The sequence below is a fragment of the Carlito syrichta genome, unplaced genomic scaffold (genome assembly GCF_000164805.1).
Source record: "Carlito syrichta isolate Samal-C Ts95f unplaced genomic scaffold, Tarsius_syrichta-2.0.1 Scaffold311550, whole genome shotgun sequence".
NCBI classification, from domain to species: Eukaryota; Metazoa; Chordata; class Mammalia; order Primates; family Tarsiidae; genus Carlito; species Carlito syrichta.
The window spans coordinates 79,822-103,832 of NW_007255646.1; the positions used below are offsets into that span (position 1 = coordinate 79,822).

The window sequence follows — 24,011 nt, forward strand, 5'->3', positions numbered from 1 at the left end:
ACTTTAATATCTGTGACAGCTGAAAGTCACACATTCTATGTGCTGCATTATTCTTCAAAACCCTTGTCCTTTGTAATAAATGTGAATGCCTTTGTTACTTTTAGGCGAAAGTGCCAGGAAGACTGATCTTGTGTCCGTGTCTCATTAAAGATATGTCCCCCCAAGTCACTGGCACAGGTATTTACCTGCTGAAGCAGATGTCCAAGGCTGAAGGTTAAGTCTTTGTGAGTCTGATCACCAGCCATTCCTCTGATGCACCCTAGCAGATATGCACAGGCAGTGCTCAGTCTCATCCTCTACAGTTAAACTAACCTTGTAGATCCTAATTAGTCAATGTCTTTATTATCTATTGCTGTGTAACAAATGACCCCAAAGCAGTGACTTAAAATATCCTAGTTGCTGCAGGTTAAAAAGCAAGGGGTTGCCCAGCTCGGTGTCTCATTCAGTTGCAGGCAGGCTGTCAGCAGAAGATACCTACATGCCTCTGAAGGCTTGGCTGGGGTGGTAGCATCCACTTGTCAGCCCACTCATATGGCTATTGGCAGGTCTTTGCTCCTTACCTTGTGTGCTTCTCCACAGGCTGCCCCAGGACGGATTATCTATATGACCCTCCAGCCCTAGGGCAAGCACTCCAAGAGATAGCTACCAAATATCAGGGATAACATCCTCTCACTTCTGAGTTTCACTTTTTAGAATCTAGTTGTTATGTAGGGGATTAAAAGACAGTCTCTGTTTATTGTCCCCTATGTTGTCTACTTCTTCATAGCAGACTGGGACCAGTAGCCTGAGCCTGTCAGCACAAAAATCAAATTGTTACATGTCCAAATGCTTCAATATATACCAGAAGGGCATATTTTTAACCATTTAGAGCCTGCCTGCTTTGTTTACTCCCATGAAACTGTACTCATTTCTGCCAACCATTTATAAGATAAACCCTGGAATTATAAAATAAGTCAACCTACTCCTGCCCTTCTTGACTCTGTGACCCAGAGTCTCCTGGCTGTGCTACTGAGTGACATCTCTTTTATGTATGCTTTATCCCCAGAAGGCTCCCTTTCTTCCTCTCATGGCTTTTCCTTAATCAGCCCTATGTATCAAACTCACTCACAGTCACTCACTCAGTACAACTCTCACTGGTGGAAGGAAAGTACAGAAGGATGTGTATAGGTGGAGGTAAAGTTACTTGGTAGTCATCTTAGTGGCTGCCTACCACAATCCACCCTCTGGGTTCCAAAGACTCATATCCCTCTCCAATGGCAGACATATTTCCTAGAACTTTATGTTCATCTTTGTATATAAGAAGAGGGAGGAGTTGAGGAGTAAAGGGCAAAGTTGAGACAGGATTTTTTTGTGTCACATCACCATCTGCGTCTGTCACTGTGGAAATGGTTGCTGAACCACAGAGCACAGTAATATTCAGCCTCGTCCTCAGGCTGAGCCCCCGTAAAGTGAAGGTAGTCTTGCCTCCAAGCAGGGAGCCTGATAACCAGGCAGGGAATCCTGAGATACAGCTGCCACCTATTAGACCACGGAGTATCTGGTAAGGCATCTGTTGTACCCACCTGGCATAGTTCCTGGTGGTGACAATCCCAGTACTAGACCCACAGGTGAGTGTGACTATTCCTCCAGGAGTTATGTCTAGTAAAGTTTCCTGAGTCACCACAGCCTGGGAACTGGCCCCCGAAAACAAATGAGAGAGAAAATGTTCAGGCTAGGAGACAGAAAGTTCCAGAGTTGTCTTCTCCCCACTCCCTCAACACAGACAGTTCCCTTACCTGGGCAGTGAGATAAAAGGGTAAGCAGAAGAGAAGCCCAGCCCATGGTGCAGTGTTGGGGTCAGCTTTGGAGGCCTACCAGACTGACAGGGTCCTGGTGATCCCAGGTCACAGGCTACTGGAAACTCATTATCCATCTTTCCATTACATTGTTTAACACGTCCCCTTTTGCCCATGTGATGACTCTGAGGCATGTTTAAAGGGCTTTCTTTCATTTGGTCATGGATTACAGATCTTGTTTTTAGGGTTAGCATTTGTGACTAATACCTGGTAAAAAGAGGTTTCTGATTTTGTTTAGGCAAATAATTGTTTTGAATATTTTTGTAGTTATGGTGTTTGAATACAAGGCATAAGATTTAAGTGTAGTGAAAGTTTATATTAAGGTATATGTAGGTGATTTATAAGTTTGTTTTGAGATACATATTAAAGTTATAGTATATAAAAAGTTAAAGGGTTTAGATCTAGAATTTAAGTGAGTAAAACAGGTTTTATCTAACAACCTAAACTACCTTGAAGCCTGAATAATATCACTAGAAGTTTCTTCTAAACTGTTTTTTCCTTAGAGATAGGATGTTCCAGATAGGAAAACAGTAAAACAACTCGAATAAGAAAAAACTACCAAGGGGCTTGAAAGACCAGAAAGTTATCAAGAAGAAACTCCTTGTCCATGAGAAAAGAAACATCTGCCAGGCACTTCTAGAAAATTTCCATGTGCACATTCTTCCGCCAGATGGAAATATTCTACATATGAATTGCTCCAAAACTCTGGACCAGAAACTGTTGTTCTGGCCCCCAGAGACTTTATTATGGAAAAACCTGTTTCCCTGGATAATTTGAATATAGGAAGCTAAATTTATAAAAGTTAAATTTGTGAGAAAGATTGTTATATAAGTTAATTTGGGATTAAGTTTTGTTTTAAGTGGAGTTGTTTAATGAGAAGCTTTATAATTTTATAATTTTAAGCTTTTATATTAATGGGTTATGGGAACTGTTTTTTACAGGGTAACATCATTGTATTGGGATTATGGTTTTTTGGGTGTAAATAGTCTCCGCCCTTAGAGAATCATTAGCCAAGCAAGGAGTAGAATACCTAAACTTAAGCATCATTTTAACATTACAAAAAATCCATGTAATTTGTTGCAAGTGATTTGTTTTGTAAGATGATTTTAACTTGTTCTGTGGCAGCAACTTGCAAAGATTATTTCCCTTGTAGAGAGAAATATAAGCTCACAATTACTCATAATAAAATGGCATCCACATTCTCATAACGGGTGTCCAGTCTCTCTCCCTCTTTCTCTTCCCCCCAAATTCCAATGTTGTCTCCACATTTGGGGTACCCTGAACCCGGCAGGAGCAGGACTCCCACAAGTGGTGCCCAGAACAGGGACTTGAAAGGTAAGCTTTTTTTGGGGGGGATGGATAGGACCTCACCCAGGATGCCGCAGACCCCTCTGTAGAGACAGGCAGAGCTAGGAAAGGTGAGCAGTTTAAGAGCTGTGATAGAATCATGAGCCAGAGTGAATCTAAAGAAAGAAAGCTGTTCATAAGTATTCTGATGCATGTACTTATTTATAGAGAAATTAAAGTTTCCTCTACACAATTATCTCATTTTCTTCATTTGGTGCATGAATAGTGCCCCTGTTTCCCTGAAAAAGGCACCATTAATTTAGCAAAGTTTGGGGAGGAATTAAAGCCATATTACACTCTCCATGGTCTGGAACAAATGCCTGTAAATGTTTTTGCTTTATGGAATGTTATTAGAGATGTTTTAAATACACAACAAGAAGCTGATAGATTACCCACAAAACTAAAAGAGGAACCAGGTGAAATAACTCCCTTATTAACCCCTGCTCCTTCCCAGGCAATGTCAGCCATTTCCCCTGTTAATGATAATCCTTTATCCCCTGGGAAGGAGGAAAATCATAGAGAAGAAGGATAGTCAGCAAAAAATTTGGTGCAACAACAGCTAAAAGCTGGCCATATAGCACCTTCAAACAGCCCACGAAATACTCCTATATTTGTCATAAAGAAAAAATCAGGTAAATATACACTTTTATAAAATTAAAAGACCATTAATGCTAATATGGAAACTATAAAAACACTCAGTCTGGAAAAAGTCATCAAGTTTCCAGAAATTCCTGGCATTACTGTTTATGACTTTATTAGTTGTTTGTTTTAAAATTCTCCTTTAAGAAATAAATTGCAAGCGATCAAAACAAATTCTGAGTTTTCAAAATTGTAAACAAATACAAAAGGTGTCTACCTCCTTTGTCCTGCTTTTCCTCTAACTCAAATGCTGACCCAGCTGGTTTGACTACTCCTGCTTCCTGTTATCTGCTCTGTCATTTTCTCTCCCTTCTTGGCCTCCATCCTTATCTGGGAAAAAAGGGCTGGCGTCTATGTCCTGTGGCACCTAGCCTTGACCTTCAGTCTTTCTCTTTCAGGGAAGGGGCAGGTGCCAAAGGCCATGGCACCTGATCTCTGCCTCCAGTCTTTCTCTTTTACTTTCAGAAAAGGGGCAGGTGCCAATGGCCATGGCACCTAACCCCAGCCTCCAGACTTCTCACCCCCCTTCCCTCACTGCTTGATAACCCCCTGGTGGCAGCCCTACTAGCTGTAACAAGTCACCACCCCCACATGTACTTGGAAAGTCCCTTCAAGTGTCCACATGGCTTAATAGGTCTCTTCTCAAGGGATGGCTGGGACAAAAGGATGTTAAAAATTCGACCTTGTTGTTTTCTTTCTTTTTTTTTGAATTGGGGTCTCACTCTGTCACCCAGACTGGAATGCAATGGCTACTCCTGGCCACCACAGCCTCGACCTGCTGGGCTCCAGCAATCCTTCCGCCTCTGCCTTCCAAGTAGCTGGAACTTCAGGTGCGTGCTACCATGCTCAGCTAATTTTTGATTTGTTATAGAGATGAGGTCTTGTCAAATGGCCCAGGCGGGTCTTGGACCCGTGGGCTCAGGCAATCCACTCACCTTGGCGTCCCAAAGTGCTGGGATTATAGGCTGAGCCACTGAGCCTAGCCCCTTGTTGTTTTCTTATGATAAATTTTTCTCAAGTTATATCTAAATGGAGACTATATCAACCTTCTCCCCAGATGAAAGTAAAGGAATCATATAAATGAATCCTGTTAACTAACTATAAAAAGGGTGTTAATAAACAGACCAACTAGGACAAAATAAAAGAAGTTTTTTAAAGACCAGATAAAAATCCAGCAATGTTTCCAAGTCACCTCTCTGAGACATTGCAGCAGTTTACTAGTATTAATTTAAACTCTCTGGAGGGACAAGTTCTTTTGGCTATGTGTTTTCTCTCTCAGTCAGCACCTGATGTTAGGCACAAACTCCTAAAATTAGAAAAGGGCCCACAAACCCCTCAACTATAACTATTGGACATGACCTTTAAAGTCTTTAACAACCAGGAGGAGAAAAGAATGCAGGACCACAAACATAAGCGGAAAACGGTTCAGTTTTTCCATTATTGGATGGGGATATTATAAACAAAATTAAAACTCGTATTTTCTTTGGTCTCACCATTGTGCCTTTTAGGTGCCTTTTGTTTAGCTTTGAATTTCTCTAATAGTTCTACATTGAACCTTATCTAAACCCTTCCACTGCATATAAACTTACTGCTTTGGTTAGAGCTCTGAGGTTAGAAAAAGTGTAAAGAAGGTTGTTGGTATGAGATATGCTTTTGGTAAAAAAGTATATAAGAGAGAGAAATAATTGTATAAAAATGTACCATGTACATTTTCATGGTACATTTTCAATCTATAATAGAATGGCTGGTTATTTAAGAAAAGTATAAAACAAAAATAAAACGTTCAAACATGTCAAAAAATGGTATAAGTATGTCAAACATGATACATGAAAGCCAGAAAACTTTTTGGCCATAAGCCTATTTTAATTGTAGTACCATACACTGCTCCTCAGATAACTTGGCTTTGTAAAATACGCCCTGTGTGGCAGTGGGCTGTAACCCACTTTACTAGATGAGTAAACTCCCACTATCCTTCTCCACTTCTTACTTTTGCAAAAAATCAGTCTTTTATCTTTCTTCAAGGTTACCAGTGCTCTACCTTCTGCAAAATGCTACTTGATTTTTACAAACGACTCCTCTTCTAAAACAGTGCTATTAATGGTGTTGCTTCTTGTTTTCAGACAGATTATAAATCCACTCAATGAGTTAAACTGTTTGCAGCTTGTCAGGCCTTTACAAACCTCCCTAAAAGAAACATTTTAATCTTAACACTGATATTATGTTACAGGCATAATGCATCATTTGAAAACTGCTAGTCTTCATGCTGTCTCTCCCTCCTCCTCCATTAACATAATTGTTCTTTTACAGACCATTCAATTGCATATTTGTGCTAGGACTAAGTTTGTTTATACTACTCATTACTCATCCTCATTCGGCCCTTCCTTGGTCCATTATCTAAAGGCAATGCTCTTGTTAAAAAGGCTATGTAATTTTTGTTTTCCCTTTATTAACAGCTACCACTTCCCATGCCCTTCGTCATCAAAATGCCCAAAGTTTACTTCACCAATTTGCATTCCTAGTCACCTAATTAGGCATGTCCAGCCTCCCACTCCCACCACAGTTCACCTCCCAAATGCAGGAACAAAACCACCTAAACTCGACTGACAATGACGAAGAAACTCTCTAGAGGCCTCCACAACCACAACTGCGTTCTGCTGCTTCCAGGAGAACCTGCTAACCAACAACTAGGGGACAGCTGAAAGAGCTGACACATCATGCAAAGGACTTGGTTCGGTCTCAAAATATTTCTCTTACTCCCTCTACTTTTTTTGTTGTTATATTGGCTATTATAGCATGCCAGGTGGGTTGTATTTATTCAGAAAAGTCTTACTGGGCACATATTCCCAATACTTCAGTGTTTCGACCCGTTACCTGGGATAATGAGATAATCACTGTATTTACTAATTCTACCCAGTTACTAGGAGGGTCTACTCTTCTTTTCTTCTCAAACAAAAACTGTCACAAATCATAATTTTTCTTATGTGGGAAGCTCTTGTGCTCCACCTATTTGTTTTGGTAATAACTCTATGCATTCCTATTATAAGACTTTTTGCTTAATGTCTACTGTTAAAACTTTAATTAGTAATAGCCCTTCCCACATCCCTAATGGTGGGAAAGCTTCTAAAGATATTTGACTTCTTCATTTATTAATGTCTGGAAAGTCAGACTCACGCTACGCTACTAAAGCTGAACATTCGTTTAATGTGCCCACTGTGTTTTTAATAGTACAGATAAAGATTGGTTGCTTATTCAACCTAACACTGGCTGCCCTGTTTGGAGAGAGTGTGTATATTCATCAAAAATTGTGTATTCCCTCCTAAATCTCTCCTTTCTATTAATGATTGGGGTATTGATTTACAATCCCCTTCTATCCAGAACTCTGAGGGTATTCTTATCCCGATCAAATTGCATACCAATGGATGGGTACCTCCAATATTAACAAAAGTCATTAGATACAAGCAGGTTATTCAGCCTAATATCTGGAGAGCCCTCACTACCATGAGAACAGTAATCTAACCCGACCTAAGGGAAAAACTCAGTATAAGGTCAAAGCTTGTTTACAATCACCTTATGTGTTTTTGTCTATCATAATCCCAATTCTTTAATTATTACTTAGAAAAATTCTGCTTATAATGTTTCTTGTAAAAAATTGCATTCTTACTAATTGTCTAACTGATTCTTCCTACAGAGGATTTATTATTGTTTGCCAACCTCCTTATCTGATGGTTCCAGTGAAATCCCCTTCCCACTGATATGAATATGGTTTGAAAACTTTATATGAGGTTAATTTGTTGATAGAACAACAAAAAAAGATTTATAGCAACTTTGATTTTAGGAATTGGAGCTTTAATAGCTATAGCAACTTCAGTTTCAGTTTCAGCTATAGTTTTAGCTAAAGAGGTACATACAGCCTCATTTACAGATCAGTTATCTAAAAACATTTAATAATTATTCAGAAGTTGTAGAGTAAGGTTAATGCATTGGAAGAAGCTATTCTTGGTGTAGGACAAGAAAACTTGTGACTCTAAAGATTAAATTGGCTCTGTGATGTCATTCAGAGTTTAAATGGATTTGTCTCACTCCTTTGCAGATGAACAAATCCATCCATACTTGGGATAAAATTAAAAATCATATCCTTGGAATTAGGAATTACTCAGACTTGAGTATAAATCTCACTAAATTACACCAAGAAATTCAGGATATTAGTATTGCTGAAAAACAATTTAAGTCTACTGAATTGTCTAACTCTATTTTTCAGCATTTTTTTCATTTATTAATAAAAAATCATTAATTTCTATACTCATTAATGTGGGAATTTGTGGAGGAATGATTCTACTGTTATTGTGTATGCTTCCCGTCATCTTCAAGGCACTAAAAACAGCATCTCTCAACTAAATATGGAATTCCATGGCTACATGTTAAAAAACAAAAAAGGGGGAGATGTTGGGAGTCAGCCTTGGAGGCCCACCCGTTGACAAAGTCTGGATGAGCTGAGGACCATAGGACTGCAAAGCAAGTCCAGGGGCTGGTTTCCATTGCCTTCCACCTTTTCACACAATTAACCAAGAAGAATCCTGAAACATCAAGCATGAAGAAAACAGAAAGTTAAGCATACACAGCAAACTTTAGAATGTCATTGTTCCTGCTTTTCACTTCCCACCTTGTGGTTTGGCTTTTTCAATTTATGACCTTTTTAAACTGCATTCATTGTGATTAAACTTTGAAACACATCAAAGAGACTTTCTTCCATGAGTCATGAATGTTTTAAAATTTTAGTTTGCTTGATTTAATAATAATATAAGAATTTAGGTAAAATTGTATTAGACATAATAGCATAGCTACAAGAATAATTACTAGGATTTACTAGTTTAGAATTTAAGGAGATTTATAAGACTAACCTTTAGGATTTAGATTAAAAGATCAGCACATAGTAGATTTAGAATTAGTATAATAGAGTAAGATTCATTAAGTACATATATGTGGTATTATGATATAATGATTTTGGGGCTTAAGGAATATGATTAAAGGTTTTTTAGTTTTTAGAAATAAGTATTATAAAATAAAAGAAAGAAAAGACTGCAGACCTTGGTGACCAGGAAACTGGAGCTAAGGAACTTCTCATATGTAAAGAAATGTGCACCTGCAGTGCTTCAGAGAAATGTCTTGGTGAGGCCCAAAACTGCTGATTAAAAGACTGATTGTAATCTTCAAATTCCTAAAGAATAACATCTCCCAACTAAACACAGAATTTCACAACTTCATATTAAAAAACAAAAGAGGGGGAGATGTTGGGAGCCAGCTTTGGAGGCCCACCAGATTGACAGGGTCCTGGTGACCCCAGGCCACAGGCTACTGGAAACTCATTGTCCATCTTTCCTCTATGTTGTTTAGCCCATCACCTTTTGCCCATGTGATGACTCTGAGGCATGTTTAAAGGGCTTTCTTTCACTTGGTCATGGATTACAGATCTTGTTTTTAGGGCTAGGATTTGTGACTAATACCTGGTAAAAAGAGGTTTCTGATTTTGTTTAGGCAAATAATTGTTTTGAAAAATTTTGTAGTTATGGTGTTTGAATACCAGGAATAAGATTTAAGTGAAGTGAAAGTTTATATTAAGGTATAAATAGGTGATTTATAAGTTTGTTTTGATATACATATTAAAGTTATAGTATAAAAAAGTTAAAGGGTTTAGATCTAGAATTTAAGTGAGTAAAACAGGTTTTATCTAACAACCTAAACTACCTTGAAGCCTGAATAACATCACTAGAAGTTTCTTCTAAACTGTTTTTTCCTTAGAGATAGGATGTTCCAGATAGGAAAACAATAAAACAACTCAAATAAGAAAAAACTACCAAGGGGCTTGAAAGATCAGAAAGTTATCAAGAAGAAACTCCTTGTCCATGAGAAAAGAAACATCTGCCAAGCACTTCTAGAAAATTTCCAGGTGCACATTCTCCCACCAGATGGAAATATTCTACATATGAACTGCTCCAAAACCCTGGACCAGAAACTGTTGTTCTGGCCCCCAGAGACTTTATTATGGAAAAACCTGTTTCCCTGGATAATTTGAATATAGGAAGCTAAGTTTATAAAGAGTTAAATTTGTGAGAAAGGTTGTAATATATATTAGTTAATTTGAGATATAAGTTTTGTTTTAAGTGGAGTTGTTTAATGAGAAGCTTTATAATTTTATAATTTTAAGATTTTATATTAATGGGTTATGGAAACCATTTTTTACAGGGTAACATCATTGTATTGGGATTATGTTGTTTTGGGTGGAAATAGTCTCCACCCTTAGAGAGAACATTAGCCAAGCAAGGAGTAGAATACTTAAACTTAAGTATCATTTTAACATCACAAAAAATCCATGTAATTTGTTGCAAGTGATTTGTTTTGTAATGATGATTTTAACTTGCTCTGTGGCAGCAACTTGTAAAGATTATTTCCCTTGTAGTGAGAAATATAAGCTCACGACTACACGCAATAAAATGGCATCCACATTCCCATAACGGGTGCCCAGTCTCTCTCCCTCATTCTCTTCCCCTCAAAGGCCTATGCCACCTCCACCTTTGGAGTACCCTGAACCCGGCAGGAGCTAGACTCCCACAGTGCAGACAGTCCAGTGCTGTGCTGTTCAAGACTGTTCCCCACAGGCTCAGTCCCCAAAGATCTCATTATAACTCTTTATACCCTGTGGCAACACCTTTCATACAAATGAGCTCCCTTCCTTGGGGGTTCAGGTCATGACTACTCAGTTGATAAGCATCAATGACCCATGTAAATGGGACTCAGGTCCTACAGAAGTTTCACAGCTGACTTGCTTTCCCAGGGCCTAGGCCACAGCCTCCTCTGTTGTCTATAGTGGAAACCCCACTGATGGAAGGATGCGCTCCTGCTGGTCTTTCCCTATCTCCACACTGTTTTCATTTAGGACTGGAGTTTTTTTTATCTCACTCAGGAGGTCAAATTCAGTGCCTGTGATTCTCCGGGGAGGAGACTGGATGGAGGAATTGTGGGAAAGAGAGGTCTGAATGAATCACTGTGTTTCTTTTTTGTTGCATTTCATGTCCATCAACATTCTTGTTGAGTAGAGAAGCTAAGATCTTGGATTTTTTTAGCTTGGGTTTCTCAGGAACCCCTTCCCCCAACCAGGTACATGCCTGGTCTCATATGCAATTGACTGTCTCATGACCAGATGCTTCATTTCTACCAAGGTCCAGTATCAATTTGTTGCTCAGAATACTTGGAAGATTACATTTTTTTCCTTTGAGGTTGCCAGATACTTCATGTGCGTGTGCTTGTGTGTATGTGCATATGTGTGTATTTGTGTCTGCTGGGTCTTATCACTCAAATGTTATGGATGCAAGTATCATAACTGCAGAGCCCTTGTCTTTTCTGAGACCTTTTAAAACTATAGCTTTTGTGTCATTTGGTAAATTTGGTTGAAGAATATTCACATGAATGGAATACAGGTTTCTAGATGTTGAAGAGGTCCTCTAAGTGTGTACTTCTGTCTTAAGGGTAGGAATTGTGAGATGTAATAATTTGTCTTCCTCTGTAGGGAATGTCCTGCCATGTCACAGACTTACAGCCCCATAGAAATCTCACTGATATGATGACCACTTGAAACTTTACAGTGTGTGTCTCCTGTCTAGAGCACTTTTTATGTCAAGGTAGCTACTGTATTGGCCATGTCTTGCCCATCTGGTGTGATTAATATGATTTCTTCAATATAATGAGTCAGCATGGTGTTCTATGGAATGTTCACATGGTCCAGGTATCTTAGTATTCATGGAGTGGAAGAGTTCATGTATCCCTGGAATAAAACCTTAAATGAATATTTTAATACATTCCATTGTTTCAGAGAGGGGCTAAAAACAGTTAAAATTATTCCTTTTAAAGATCAACTTGCAGGTTCCAAACCTGATAGGCAGGAGGCTTGAGAAAACTAAATAGCCACAAGGCACTTTCCTGGAAATGCAGGATAGTAACCAATTCACAACCTTACCCCATATCCTCTCTCTGTGAAGTTATCAGATTACAACCCCTGCCTATTATGTCTGTCCTGGAGACAATTTGTTCTTTGAAAATCTGATTTTGCTAAGTACAACCTTGTAAATTCCAAAGAAAAATGTATAGCCATATGACCCAACCTCCTCCCTTACCTTAACTAACAGATAAAACCCCTCTCCTCTCTCTCTGAGGTGCTCAGCCTTGGAGCATTAGCCTGCTGAGTAGCCTCGGTGCCAATAAACTGCTACTTCCTAAGACAGCCTTGGTGTCATGGTCTCTCTGTTTTCCTGCAACACCATGAGTGTAAATTGCTTTTGAACTTCTTCCTTGATAGGAACATGAAAGTTTTCATTCATCAGATCAACGCTTATATATAAGATAACTATCCTATGTTGGGCTCTTCAGTAAACAGTCTCTGAGTTGTTTTTCTGAGTGGCTTTATTGAGAATGATCTAAAAAGGAGGAAGGAAGAGAATGGAAAATAGGGAGAAATTGATTTTCAATGGAGTTGAGTAGACACACAGTTGAATAGAGATCCTAGCTGACTCCATGTGGATTTATGAAGCTGGGAGGGTCCTTTAGACTTCTTACAGACGGTGGCAGGGTGTTTGTTGTATGCTTGCAACAAATAATTTTTTTCTGTGTCTGCTCCAAGGTAGGGGGTGTAATTCTTGGCAGGTCAGTTTCTTTAATCCTGGGGGAGTTTTTACAGCCACCAGCAGCCAGCATTCCTGATAGCTTGGGAAAGGAGAGTCTTGGTCTGGGTGTCATTTGAACATGTCCATATACCAGGTCCCAGGATCACTGTGTGTTCTCATTTCTGTTATTGCTTTCCAGGTTCCTGAAGCTCTTTTCATTTTTCTTTAATCTTTTTTCTCATATTTAATACTTTTATTTCTTTGACTTTAAATTCACTCTTTCTATCCATTCTTCTCTTCAGCTTATATTTCCCCCTTTCAGATATTGTAGTTTTCAGTTTGTGAAAATCCCTTTGGTTGTTTTTTGTGGTTTATGTGTTTCTGCTGACATTTTCATTTACTTTTTATCTTTTGCTAATTATATTTTTACTAATTACATCAGTATATATTTAATCTAGTATAATATTAGTAACATACTTAAAATATTTGTTTTCTAATTCTACCACTGGGATCATCTCAATATTTGTCTCTGTTGAGTTTATTTTCTTTCAAGATATAGACTGACTTCCTGTGATGGTGAAGGTGAATTTGCCTCCAAGGAGGGAGCCAGTGAATTGCTCAGGGACACTTGGATTTCTATGGGTGTTTTCACCAATCAGACCTTAGCATACTTAGTAGGGTTTCTGTTGGACTCAGTCTGCAGAGTTATTTGTGGAGATAGCCCCAGCACTGTGGGGGAGCCACAGATGAGTGTGATGATTTCTCTGGAAGCTGTGGTCAATGAAGTATCCTCATTCACATCCTATAGCAATAACTGAGATAGACACATCAGGAGCACTAATGGGCAATGCTGGGTCAGGAAATAGCTCTAGAGTTCTCTTCCTCTGTCAAAGTTCAGAGTGTTCTCACCTGAACAGTGAGTGAGGCATGTATAGAGAAGCAAAGTCCAGGCCAAGAGTTGTTTTCCTTAGGGCACTTAAAACTCTTCTGGCCTGCCAGAAATGATCAGTCCCTAAACATTGCAAGGGAACTTATGCAACTACTTCTCCACAGGCCATCACATTTAGTTACCTGCAAAGAGAAGAGCTATTGTCTTGTCAGACTATAGTGATGGTAGGCTAACTGCACATCTTCTCAGGCTGGTGGGACCTGAGCATTTACACCCTTGGTGACATGTGATTTTTTTTGTTTTTACTGTATTAAGATGCACACAACATATACTATTTAAATAATTGTATAGTGTGTGAAAGGGTTTAGTCTTTTTGCCTCAGCATAGCCATTAGAAAGCATTCAAGCCAGGCTTGGTGGCTCAGCCTGTAATCCCAGTGCTTTGGAAGGCTGAGGTGAGTGGATTGCCTGAGCCCGTGGGTTCGAGACCCACCTGGGCAACTTGGCAAGACCTCATCTCTACAATAAATCAAAAATTAGCTGGGCATGGTAGCGCGTGCCTGTAGTTCCAGCTACTTGGAAGGCTGAGGCGGAAGGATCTCCAGAGCCCAGCAGGTCGAGGCTGCGGTGGCTGGGAGTGGTCACTGCACTCCAGTCTGGGTGACTGAGTGAGACTCCAACTCAAAAAAAAAAGAGAAAAGAAAGCATTCAGACATTCTACTACAAAACAAGCAGCAGTCTATCCCATCCTCCTCAGCCCCCTCAGCAAATCTCCATCAGATGCAAGACCAGGACAGCCCAATCATTCATGGTTTAGCATAATGATCTCTAGCAAACTTTTAGGTTCGTGTCAAGGCTGAAGATCAAAGATCACCCTTTGGCTGGCAAAGTCATAAAAGTAATAATACAACCACCTTTGGTCAAGTAGTTTGTGAAATGTAAATGTCTTAGCAAGTCTCTTGCAGGAAATCCCCCACCCTGGGGCTGACCTATGTGATTTGAATAAGCCCCACCATGGCAGCACTCATATGACTAACCCATCCATCTGCCTGCTGCCCATCACCTGATGTCAATACCTGCGATTGTCTGCCCCTTTGTGATGATGTGGAAGCAGACCACCACCCAATCACCTTAATGATCTTCCCCCATCAAGGGGAATGGTTAAAAGGACTCATTCACAAGCAACCAGTGGCCATTGCCTTGCTAGACTCTGGTGTGGCCATGTGCTCTTTGAGCTATGGCTGTCACCATGATTCCTGGCTTTGGTCCCCCTCCCCCACCTTGGGGAGATGAATCTTCTTTCTCCCTTCTCTCCCTCTAATTTACTTTTAAATAAAATATTCTTTCTTAACTTTTTTTGTGTCACAATGCTTTGCATTTACTCGGATCTCTAGGTTGTCAGTGCGCACCTCTGGCTTGCTGGCTCTGGCAGTGCTGTGCCTCCCTGTGCCTCTCCACCTTCACTCTGTGCATACCCTAACAGTGAGCAATCCAGTGGAATTTGGTGCAGTCACCATATGGTGCAGTCATTACCACTATCTAGGTCTAACCACTAGTTTCATTCTGCGTCTGCAGATTGGTCTATTCTGGATATTTAATATAAGTGGACTCATATAAGATGTGGTCTTTGGTGTCTGGCGTCCTTCACTTAGCATGATTTTTCAAGGATCATCACTTTGTAGTTTGTATCTGTATTTTATTCATTTCTATAGTATTCCATTATGGATATACCAAATTGTTTATCTATTAAGGCTACTGACAGTTGGGTTTTTATCTGTATTTTAGCTATTGTGAATGGTGCTGCTAAGAACATTGCGTATGTGTGGTGGGGTGGGTATGATCAGAGTTGCGGATGTGAAAGTATTCACCAAGACAGTTGTGAATTAAGAAAGGCAGATTTATTAAAGAGAAGATGCATTGTGAAGGGCACAACTGACAGAGGAAGCAGAGTGTTTGCTGTCTGCTGTCTGCAATGGGGCAGGGCTAGAGGAGTGTTTTTATAGGTGCGGTGTCATGGTTTAGGGGCCTGGAATTGTCTTTGGGGGGAGTCTGCAAAAGGACATTTCCAGAGGTTTGTTAAGTGGCTGACTGTGGTGTTTTTTTCTTTAAAATAAGGTTAGTTACAGCAATAGCTAACTAGCAACAAATGGTTAATTACTTTTTGTTTTCTGCAAATGTTTACCAGCTGGCTAAGGAGCTTTTATATCTCTTTGCTGTTATCAGTGAGTCTCTTGTAACATTTATAAATTCTTGTCCTGAGATTTCCTCCCTCAATTTACTCAATCGCTACTGGTGCAATCAGGCCTTTTATTCCTCCACATGTTTGTATACAAATTTTTGTTTAAATGTTTGTTTGCCATTCTTTTGATTATGTAGTTAGGCATGCAATTGCCGGTTCATACAGTTAATCTATGTCTAACTTTTTGAAGAACTACCAAATTGTTTTTCACAGCAGCTGCACCATTTAACATTCCTACCCACAATGTATAAAGATTTCCATTTCTCCATTTCCTTGCTAAAACTTGTTATTTTACTTTACTTACTATAACCATCTTCATGGGTGTCAAGTGGCATCTCATGATATTTTTTTTTTGAGTTGGAGTCTCACTCTGTCGCCCAGACTGGAGTGCAGTGGCTGCTCCCAGCCACCACAGCCTCAACCTGCTGGACTCCATCAATCCTTCCACCTCAGCCTTCCGAGTAGCCAGAATTACAGGCATGCTCTACCACGCCCGGCTGATTTTTTTGATTTATTGTAGAGATGAGGTCTCGCCGCCGAGGTGGCTCTCGAACCCACGGGCTCAGGCAATCCACTCACCTCAGCCTCCCAAAGGCACGGGATTACAGGCTGAGCCACCAGGGCCAGCACATCTCATGATATTTATTTGCATTTCCTTGATGCATAATGATACTGATCATCTTTTCATGTGTTTGTTGCTCATTTGTATATATTCTTCAGAAAAATATCTATTCAAGTTCTTTGACTATTTTTTGCATTGTTTTGTTGTTATATATGTGTATATACATGTATATACACACATGCGTATCTTATAGCTCAAAAACAAAACATATATATATATATTCTGAATACTAGATATTAGAATATTATCAGATGTATTATTTACAAATATTTTCTCCTATTTGTGACTGTATTAACACTCTTTTTGTTTTCTTTTTTTCTTTTTTTGAGTTGGAGTCTTACTCTTTTGCCCAGACTGGAGTGCAGTGGCTGCTCCCGGCCACCACAGTCTCGACCTACTGGGCTCTGGAGATCCTTCCGCCTCAGCCTTCCAAGTAGCTGGAACCACAGGTATGCACTACCATGCCCAGCTAATTTTTTGATTTATTGTAGAGATGAGGTCTCACCAAGGTGCCCAGGCAGGTCTCGAACCCGTGGGCTCAGGCAATGCACTTACCTCAGCCTGCCAAGCACAGGATTACAGGCTGAGTCACCGAACCTGGCAACACTCTTTTTATAGTATCCTTAGTATACATGTGTGCTTAATTTTGGGTTTAACCTGTGTTATTGTTTGTGCTCATTGTTTTGGTGTCATACATAAGAGACCATTGTCAAATCCAAGGTAAATATAGACATTCTGTATGCTTTCATCTAAGTGTCTTATATTCTTAGCTCTTATATTTAGGTATTTGATTCCTTTTAAATTAATTTTTGTATTTGAGTTGGAGTATCACTCTGTCACCCAGACTGGAGTGCAGTGGCCTCTCCTGGCCACTGCAGCCTTAACCTGCTGGGAATCTGGCGATCCTTTTGCCTCAGCCTTCCAAGTAGCTGGAATTACAGACATGCACTACCACGCCGGCTGATTTTTTTTTTTTTTGATTTATTGTAGAGATGAGGTCTCGTCAAGTTGCCCAGGCGGGTCTCAAACCCGCGGGCTCAGGCAATCCACTCACCTCAGCTTCCCAAAGGCACGAGATTTACAGGCTGAGCCACGGAGCTTGGCTTAAATTAATTTTTATTTATAGTGTGAGGTAAGTGTCCACTGTCATATTTTTACATATGGACATCTGATTTTCTCAGTACCATTTGTTGAAGAGTTCATTTTTTACTCATTAAATAGTCCTGGCGACCTTGTGGAAAATCAGTTAATGATGTATAGGCTTATTTCTGGACTCTCAATGTTATTGCATTTATCTATATGTTTATCCTTATGACAGTGATGCATTATTTTGATTACTGTAGCTTTATAGTAAGTTTTGAAAGCAAGAAATATAAGTTGCCCAAGGTTTTTTTTTTTTTTTTTTCAAAATTGCTTTGTTCATTTGGGTTCTCTTGCAGTTCCATGTGATCTAACTTTTGCTGATTTTACAAAACAGGTTTTTGGGATTTTAATAGCTGTAACATTAAATTCATGGACATTTTGTGTAGCAATGAAACCTTGATAATATTGTCTTCTAATGAAAAAATATGGATGTCTTTCAATTTAATTGTATCTTCTTTAATTACATTTAACATTGTTTTGCATTGTTTACAAACAAATGTAAAACTTTCTGGGTTAAATTTATTGCTAATATTTTATTCTTTTTGATGCTATTGTAAATGACATTGTTTTCTTCATATTATTTTTTGTTTATTGCTAGTGTATAAAAATGCAACTGAATTATTATTTTTTTTAATTTTGAGTCAGAGTCTCACTCTGTTGCCCAGGCTGAAGTTCAATGGCATGATCATGACCCACTACAGCGTTGACGTCCTGGGCTTGGTTTCCACCTCAACTTCCCATAAAGCTGAGAGTACAGACATGAGTCACATAATCCAGTTAATTTTTTGGTTTTTTTAGAGATGAAGTTTTTCTATGTTGCCCCGGCTGGTCTGGAATTCCTGGACTTAAGCAATCCTCCTACCTCAGCATCCTAAAGTGTTTGGATTACAGGTGTGAACCACCACACAGGTCTTATTTTGTAAGTCGATTTTATATTGTGCAACTTTGCTGAAATGGTTTATTAGCTAATTTTTTTCTTGCATAGTTTCTTTAGGATTTCTTCCTTTCTTTTTGGATACCACTATATTCCCTTACTTGACAGATGATCTCCAGTTCTTTGTTTGCCAAGCTCCCACATAATTCCTTCTTTCTTCCTTCGTGAATCCTGAGCATGGTCTTAAATTTTAGACATTTCTTATTTGCCAGCTGTATATCTGACAAAGGCCTAACATCTAGAATGTACAAGAAACTCAAAAGCGCTTCCTTTGTGAATCCTCAGCGTGGTCTTAAAATTTAGACATTTCTTATTTGTCAGCTCTATATCTGACAAAGGACTAATATCTAGAATCTACAAGAAACTCAAAAGCACGGAAAAGAAAAACAACTCCATTAAAAAGTGGGCAAAAGACATGAGCAGACACTTCTCAAATGAAGATATTTGGGCAGCCAACAGATATGAAAAAGTTATCAGCCTCACTCATCATCAGAGAAGTGCAAATCAAAACCACATTGAGATACCACTTACCTCCAGTAAGAATGGCCATCAGTAATAAAACACACAACAGATGTTGGTGAGTATGTGGACAAAGGAATACTTGTACACTGCTAGTAGGAATGCAAACTAGTGCAATCTCTTTGGAAGACAGTGTGGCAATTTCTGAAAGAACTAGAAATTGATCTTCCATATGACCCAGTAACCTACCTATTGGGAATATACCCAGAGGAACTAAAATCATCTACAAAAAAGATACCTGCACATGGATATTTGTTGCAGCTCTATTCACAATAGCAAAAACATGGAACCAACCATGCTGCCCATCGAAGCTGGATTGTTTTAAAAAATGTGGTACATATACACAATGTAATATTATGCAGCCATAAAGAAGGACAAACATATTGACTTTGCAATAACTTGGATGGGTTTAGAGTCTATCATACTCAATGATCTACCACAGAAACAAAGAACAGAGTGCCATATATTCTCACTCATAAGTGGACCTTAAACAATTATAGTAATACTATAAGAAAGGGGTTGGCAGTAGTGGGAAACTGCCAGGGAAGGGGGAGGGGTTTAGGAGTTGAGAGAAACTCCCGGGGAGGTGGGGCACACTTCTTCCACAAGGGTAACTGCATAATGAACATTTGTATAGCTAATTTTGAATTGCACTCCACATCTTAAAAATAAAGAAAAAAAATTAGACATTTCTATCTTTGGTGACATTTTGGTCTCACTGGAGAGGTCTCCTTTGACCTTAAATGCTCATTGTTTTTCATGGAGTGAGTTGTGCCACAGAATGGGACAGACCGTACTTGCTTCAGAAGCGTTTCATCAATTCATCAATCAAAATATCCTTTTTTGGTACCATATAATTAAGTTTGTATTTTAAAAATACAAGTATCTTCTCCCCAAACAGTATATTTTTCCATTTCATATAAAGAGCAATAAAGGTTTCTTTGTACCAAGAGAAAACAGACCCCTGCCAAATCCCTGACTGAGTGATCCCCCATCTCCTGTCAGGAATATGTAGGTGATGTTGGTGCAACAGACTGAAACTAAATGTGTCCTGATCAGTTATGAAGGTCTCTTACATAGCAACCTCCTGTCCAGGACATATTGCTCCATTACCCTTGGAGTTTAAAACTATCATGGATTCTTTTTATTTTTCTGTCTTAATTTCAGTGTGACCCATGTCTTTTCTTCCACTCCTTCCCTTGTTTGGGAGAGCCTTATGGCTGCCTCTGTAACCACATCACACTTCCTCTCCTGTAGGAGCATGCCCCCAGGTGGCTCCACAGGCAGGTGCCAGCCTGGCTCATGGGGTCCTTCTCTAACCCCGCCAATGGCAGTCAAGGTTCTTAGAGCTTGAAACAAAGGACACTTCCAAGGAACTCCATCTCAGGCCCATTCTAGACCACATTTGTGGGCAACTCTGCTGTGGTCTGATGATCATGTTTTGATGCTCAGGGGATTCTGAGACTGCATTCCCCTTCCCAGTCTTCCAGCTCAGTGAAGCCTCTTGTCCTTTCCTTTCTCAAGGACAAAGCCTGTGTCTTCTCTTCCCATCAGATAACCAGGCCCAGTTGGCTTGGTGGGACTCTAACTTCATAACACAAGGGCTGGTTCTGGGGCATTAGGCAGACATTCTTCCCAGAACCCCGAGAATTCCTGAATGGCATGTTCTTCCATTTGACTCTGAAAGCATCAGTTGAAGATGCTTGGGAGTCTCAGGCAGGGCTCCTGGAGTTTCTACTGCCTGTCACGGGCTGCACTTTGGTCAGTTCAAAGCACTGACAGTCACAGGGACTTCTTTTGCTCTTGAGCTATATCAATAGACATGGAAATGGTGGTGAGGCAAGTTCTCAGCACAATGTGCAATGAAACTTGTAGCTGTAGCACATAGGGGCTGAGAAGGGATGAGGCTTGGGTCTGAGAACACTGATATGTTACTGAACAGAGAAAGAGCATCCTAGGAGGAACCCTGTGAGCAGAGGCCAGAAGAAAGTGAGAACTCAGGAGAGTGTAAGGAGGGTTCTTAAATGCTGGGCTTATGTCTTGAGGGGTACAGGAATCTCAGACTACCAAGCTAGGTCCTATAAGGCCTGCCTACAGCTGACTTTTCAGGCACACAAGCCTGTCAGTTAAATGCTCCAAAGATGTGGAGCTCGCTGCCCTGAGTCCATATCCCCAGACAGTCACACAGGAGCACAGAGCACCTCATTCCCTTCATCTGAGGGACATTTGAGAAAGGCAAGACTGCTAAATGTCGCTGATCTGGGGGAAAGCTCTTGCTACTATATTTTTCCAAACCCTCCAGAACTTTCTAACAAGCAAACAGCTTTGAGGACAAGGGGACTAAGGTGTTCTTCCAGGCCTGTTCTTCTACAGTGCAGATGGTATAAGGGGAGAAGCCACGAGAGATTCACATTTCTGGAACTCCTGATGAGTATGTTACATTGTTCAGGAGCCCAAAGTTTTTGTGAGAACATGTGTCTGCCATAATCTTGTTTTAACATGGTGAGATCAATTCCATTTCACTTTATGATTGGGATTTCACTAAATGGTAAGTAGAAGGCAAACTAAATCAAAACATTGCTATTTTCAAGTAGAATTCCTTAGTGTGCTTAGACAGCTCAGTGTCATGAGAGAACTTAGTCAGCAGACAACTTCTCCCATACTCTGTTGGTGATGGAGAAAAGACAGAAGAGATACCACATCACAGAAAACTTCCCTGGGAGTGAGGGAGGGAGGAGGAAGGTGGACAAGGATGCCTGAGTGAACTGGACACCTTTCCCCCAACCAGACACAGAATTTTGCCTTTCCACTGCCCTCCAGCTTTTCAACTCACCTTTATCACCACCCATCACTGGGGTGGCCACAGGTACCCTGGCCCAATGTGACAACTTGGGAATCTCCTGCTTCTTCTGGGCCTCAGACCTCCCTCTCCTGCAGCCCCAAACCAGGCTACACAACCTGACACCTCCCCTCCCATAGTTTATGATGTAGTGCAAAGGATGTTTGACCAGGTGCTTTAACTAGACACAAACAGCTGCTTCAGTGTGTAGGTACATTCTGTGTACTCTAGAATAGTCTTTTCCTAACTCTAAGTGCTTTCACTCAGTACCAAGTAACCAGCTCCTCCTCCAGGTGTTAAAAGTGATCATTCAAATAAATCTCATTGAATGGAAGTGTAGGATAGTCATTGTTTTCATGTGCTGTCCAAGAGCAGAGCATTTTCATGACAACCTTAAACCAGGGTGAGAAGCTCTTGTTCAGGTTTCCATCCCAGGAATGAGCCCAGGGCCTCAATTCCACATCCTCTCCCCTCTAGTCCTTTTCACCACAGTGTAGGTCATGCACATTCTTTCTTTCTCAACTGCTACATCATTCACCTGAGACCTCCTTGTCTTATGTGTACAAGTGGGGACCCCAAAACCTGAATTTTTTTTGTGGGGGAAGGTGAGTCTCTTGTAGTACACTCAAAATTTTTTTTTCCTGATCAAGCCTTCACCAAAATTTTTATCGGGAAGTTTTGAGATAGTTGTATCATGATTTGCTAAGGAACCATCCCAAGCTGTGGCACACAGTGACCAGTTCTACCACATAACAATGCATTTGCCTACAACAGGTTGAGTGATCAGCAGTCTTTGACCAAAAATGGCATGTCTCCCACTTCTCACTCTCTCTTTTACTGGTTCTTGCCCCAAGCCACTTTTGTTGTTGTTGTACTTTAGTTTTTTATTTTTAAATTTTTTCTTCTAAATTTTTCAGTCAAATTCTCACTCTGTTGCCAAGGCTGGAGTGATTGGCATGATCACAACAACCACAGACTTAACCTGCTGGTCTCAGGTGATCCTTCTGTCTCATCCTTCCAGGTAGCTGGAACTACAGGTGCATGCCACCGTGCCTGGCTAGTTTTAATATTTATTGAAGAGAGAAGGTCTCACTAAGTTGCCCTGGCTGGTCTCGAATCCTCGGGCTCAGGCTCTTACATCTGCCTCCCCAAATGCTGGGATTACAGGCATGAGCCACTGTACCTGGCTACTTTTTTTAAAAAAATATGAACAAGTTATTACATATTAATTATACTTTAGTAGAAGAGATTTAAAAATAGGCTACAGCCAAAGGAAGAGGGAATTTGCACTGAAGACTGATAAAAGGATGCCATAGGTCTGGAAACTCACAGAAATAATGAAAGGAGGATGGTGAAGATGCAGGGTTTCCCTTAAAGGAGGGTCTTAGATGACACAGGTGGACAGTCACCCCAACCCTGGACTTCAGAGCAAAGACCCTACATCCCAAACTGCAGGGAGCAAGACTTCCTGTTTCCTAGAGGCTGTTTTCTAGGCAGAAGCTGCTGTAAGTGACTGTGAGGACAGAAAGGGAGGAGAAGCCTCCTTAGACCTGAGTAGCAGCTGCCAGGCACTCACTTTCCTGGTAGAGGAAGGAGGTTTTTGTCTCACTTCCCTGTGGCCCTGGAGCACTGTGTAAATTTTGAGGTCTTTGTCATAAGAACTGCAGTAATAATCAGCCTCATCTTCAGGCTGTAGTTCAGTGATTGTCAGGAAGCCTGAGGAGCCAGACTTGGAGCCAGAGAATCGGTCAGGGACACCTGAGGGCCGATTGCTATTACTATAGATGAGGGGTTTGGGGGCTGTTCCTGAAAGCTGCTGGTACCAATGCACATAATACCCATCTCCAATGTTGCTGTTGCTTCCAGTGCAGGAGATGGTGACCCTCTGTCCTAGATTCCCAGAGACTGACGCTGGCTGAGTCAGCACAGACTGGGCCTGGGATCCTAGAAGTGGGAGAGACACACAAATGGTGATCTTGGGTTCAGAGACAAGAGGAGTAAGCTGGGCTTCAAAGTTTTCCCAGGGCCCATCCCCTGGCCCCATATGTAGTCACCTGTACAGAGAGCGAGGAAAGTGAACAGGAGTGGGGACCAGTCCATGGTGATTATTCTGCCTTCTGTGCCAACAGCTGAAGCAGTGCTTCCCCCAAATCTCTCCCTTTTCCTCTTCATACCATAAGTGTGGGAGGGTCATTTTATGCAAATAAGACCACCCCCCAAACTTTCTGATCCTATCCTGGGCCCTGGATCAGGTCTTCCTCTGAGGGTGTCAGGGGGATGGGCAGGGGTGGGGCTGTGGGGGATGGGAGAGGAGAGGACACAGCTGTGAGACTTGAGCAGAAAGCACACAACAGG

The 24,011-nt window shown here is 40.6% G+C and overlaps 1 gene segment (V, D, J or C); it reads right to left on the minus strand.

Annotated features, from left to right (window-relative positions):
* Window positions 1–20,939: 20,939 nt before the first annotated feature.
* LOC103271332 lies at window positions 20,940–23,759 on the minus strand. The segment is given in 3 exon segments: window positions 20,940–21,125; window positions 23,233–23,600; window positions 23,711–23,759. Coding segments are annotated over 3 exon segments (600 nt in total).
* Between the last annotated feature and the right edge of the window lie 252 nt (window positions 23,760–24,011).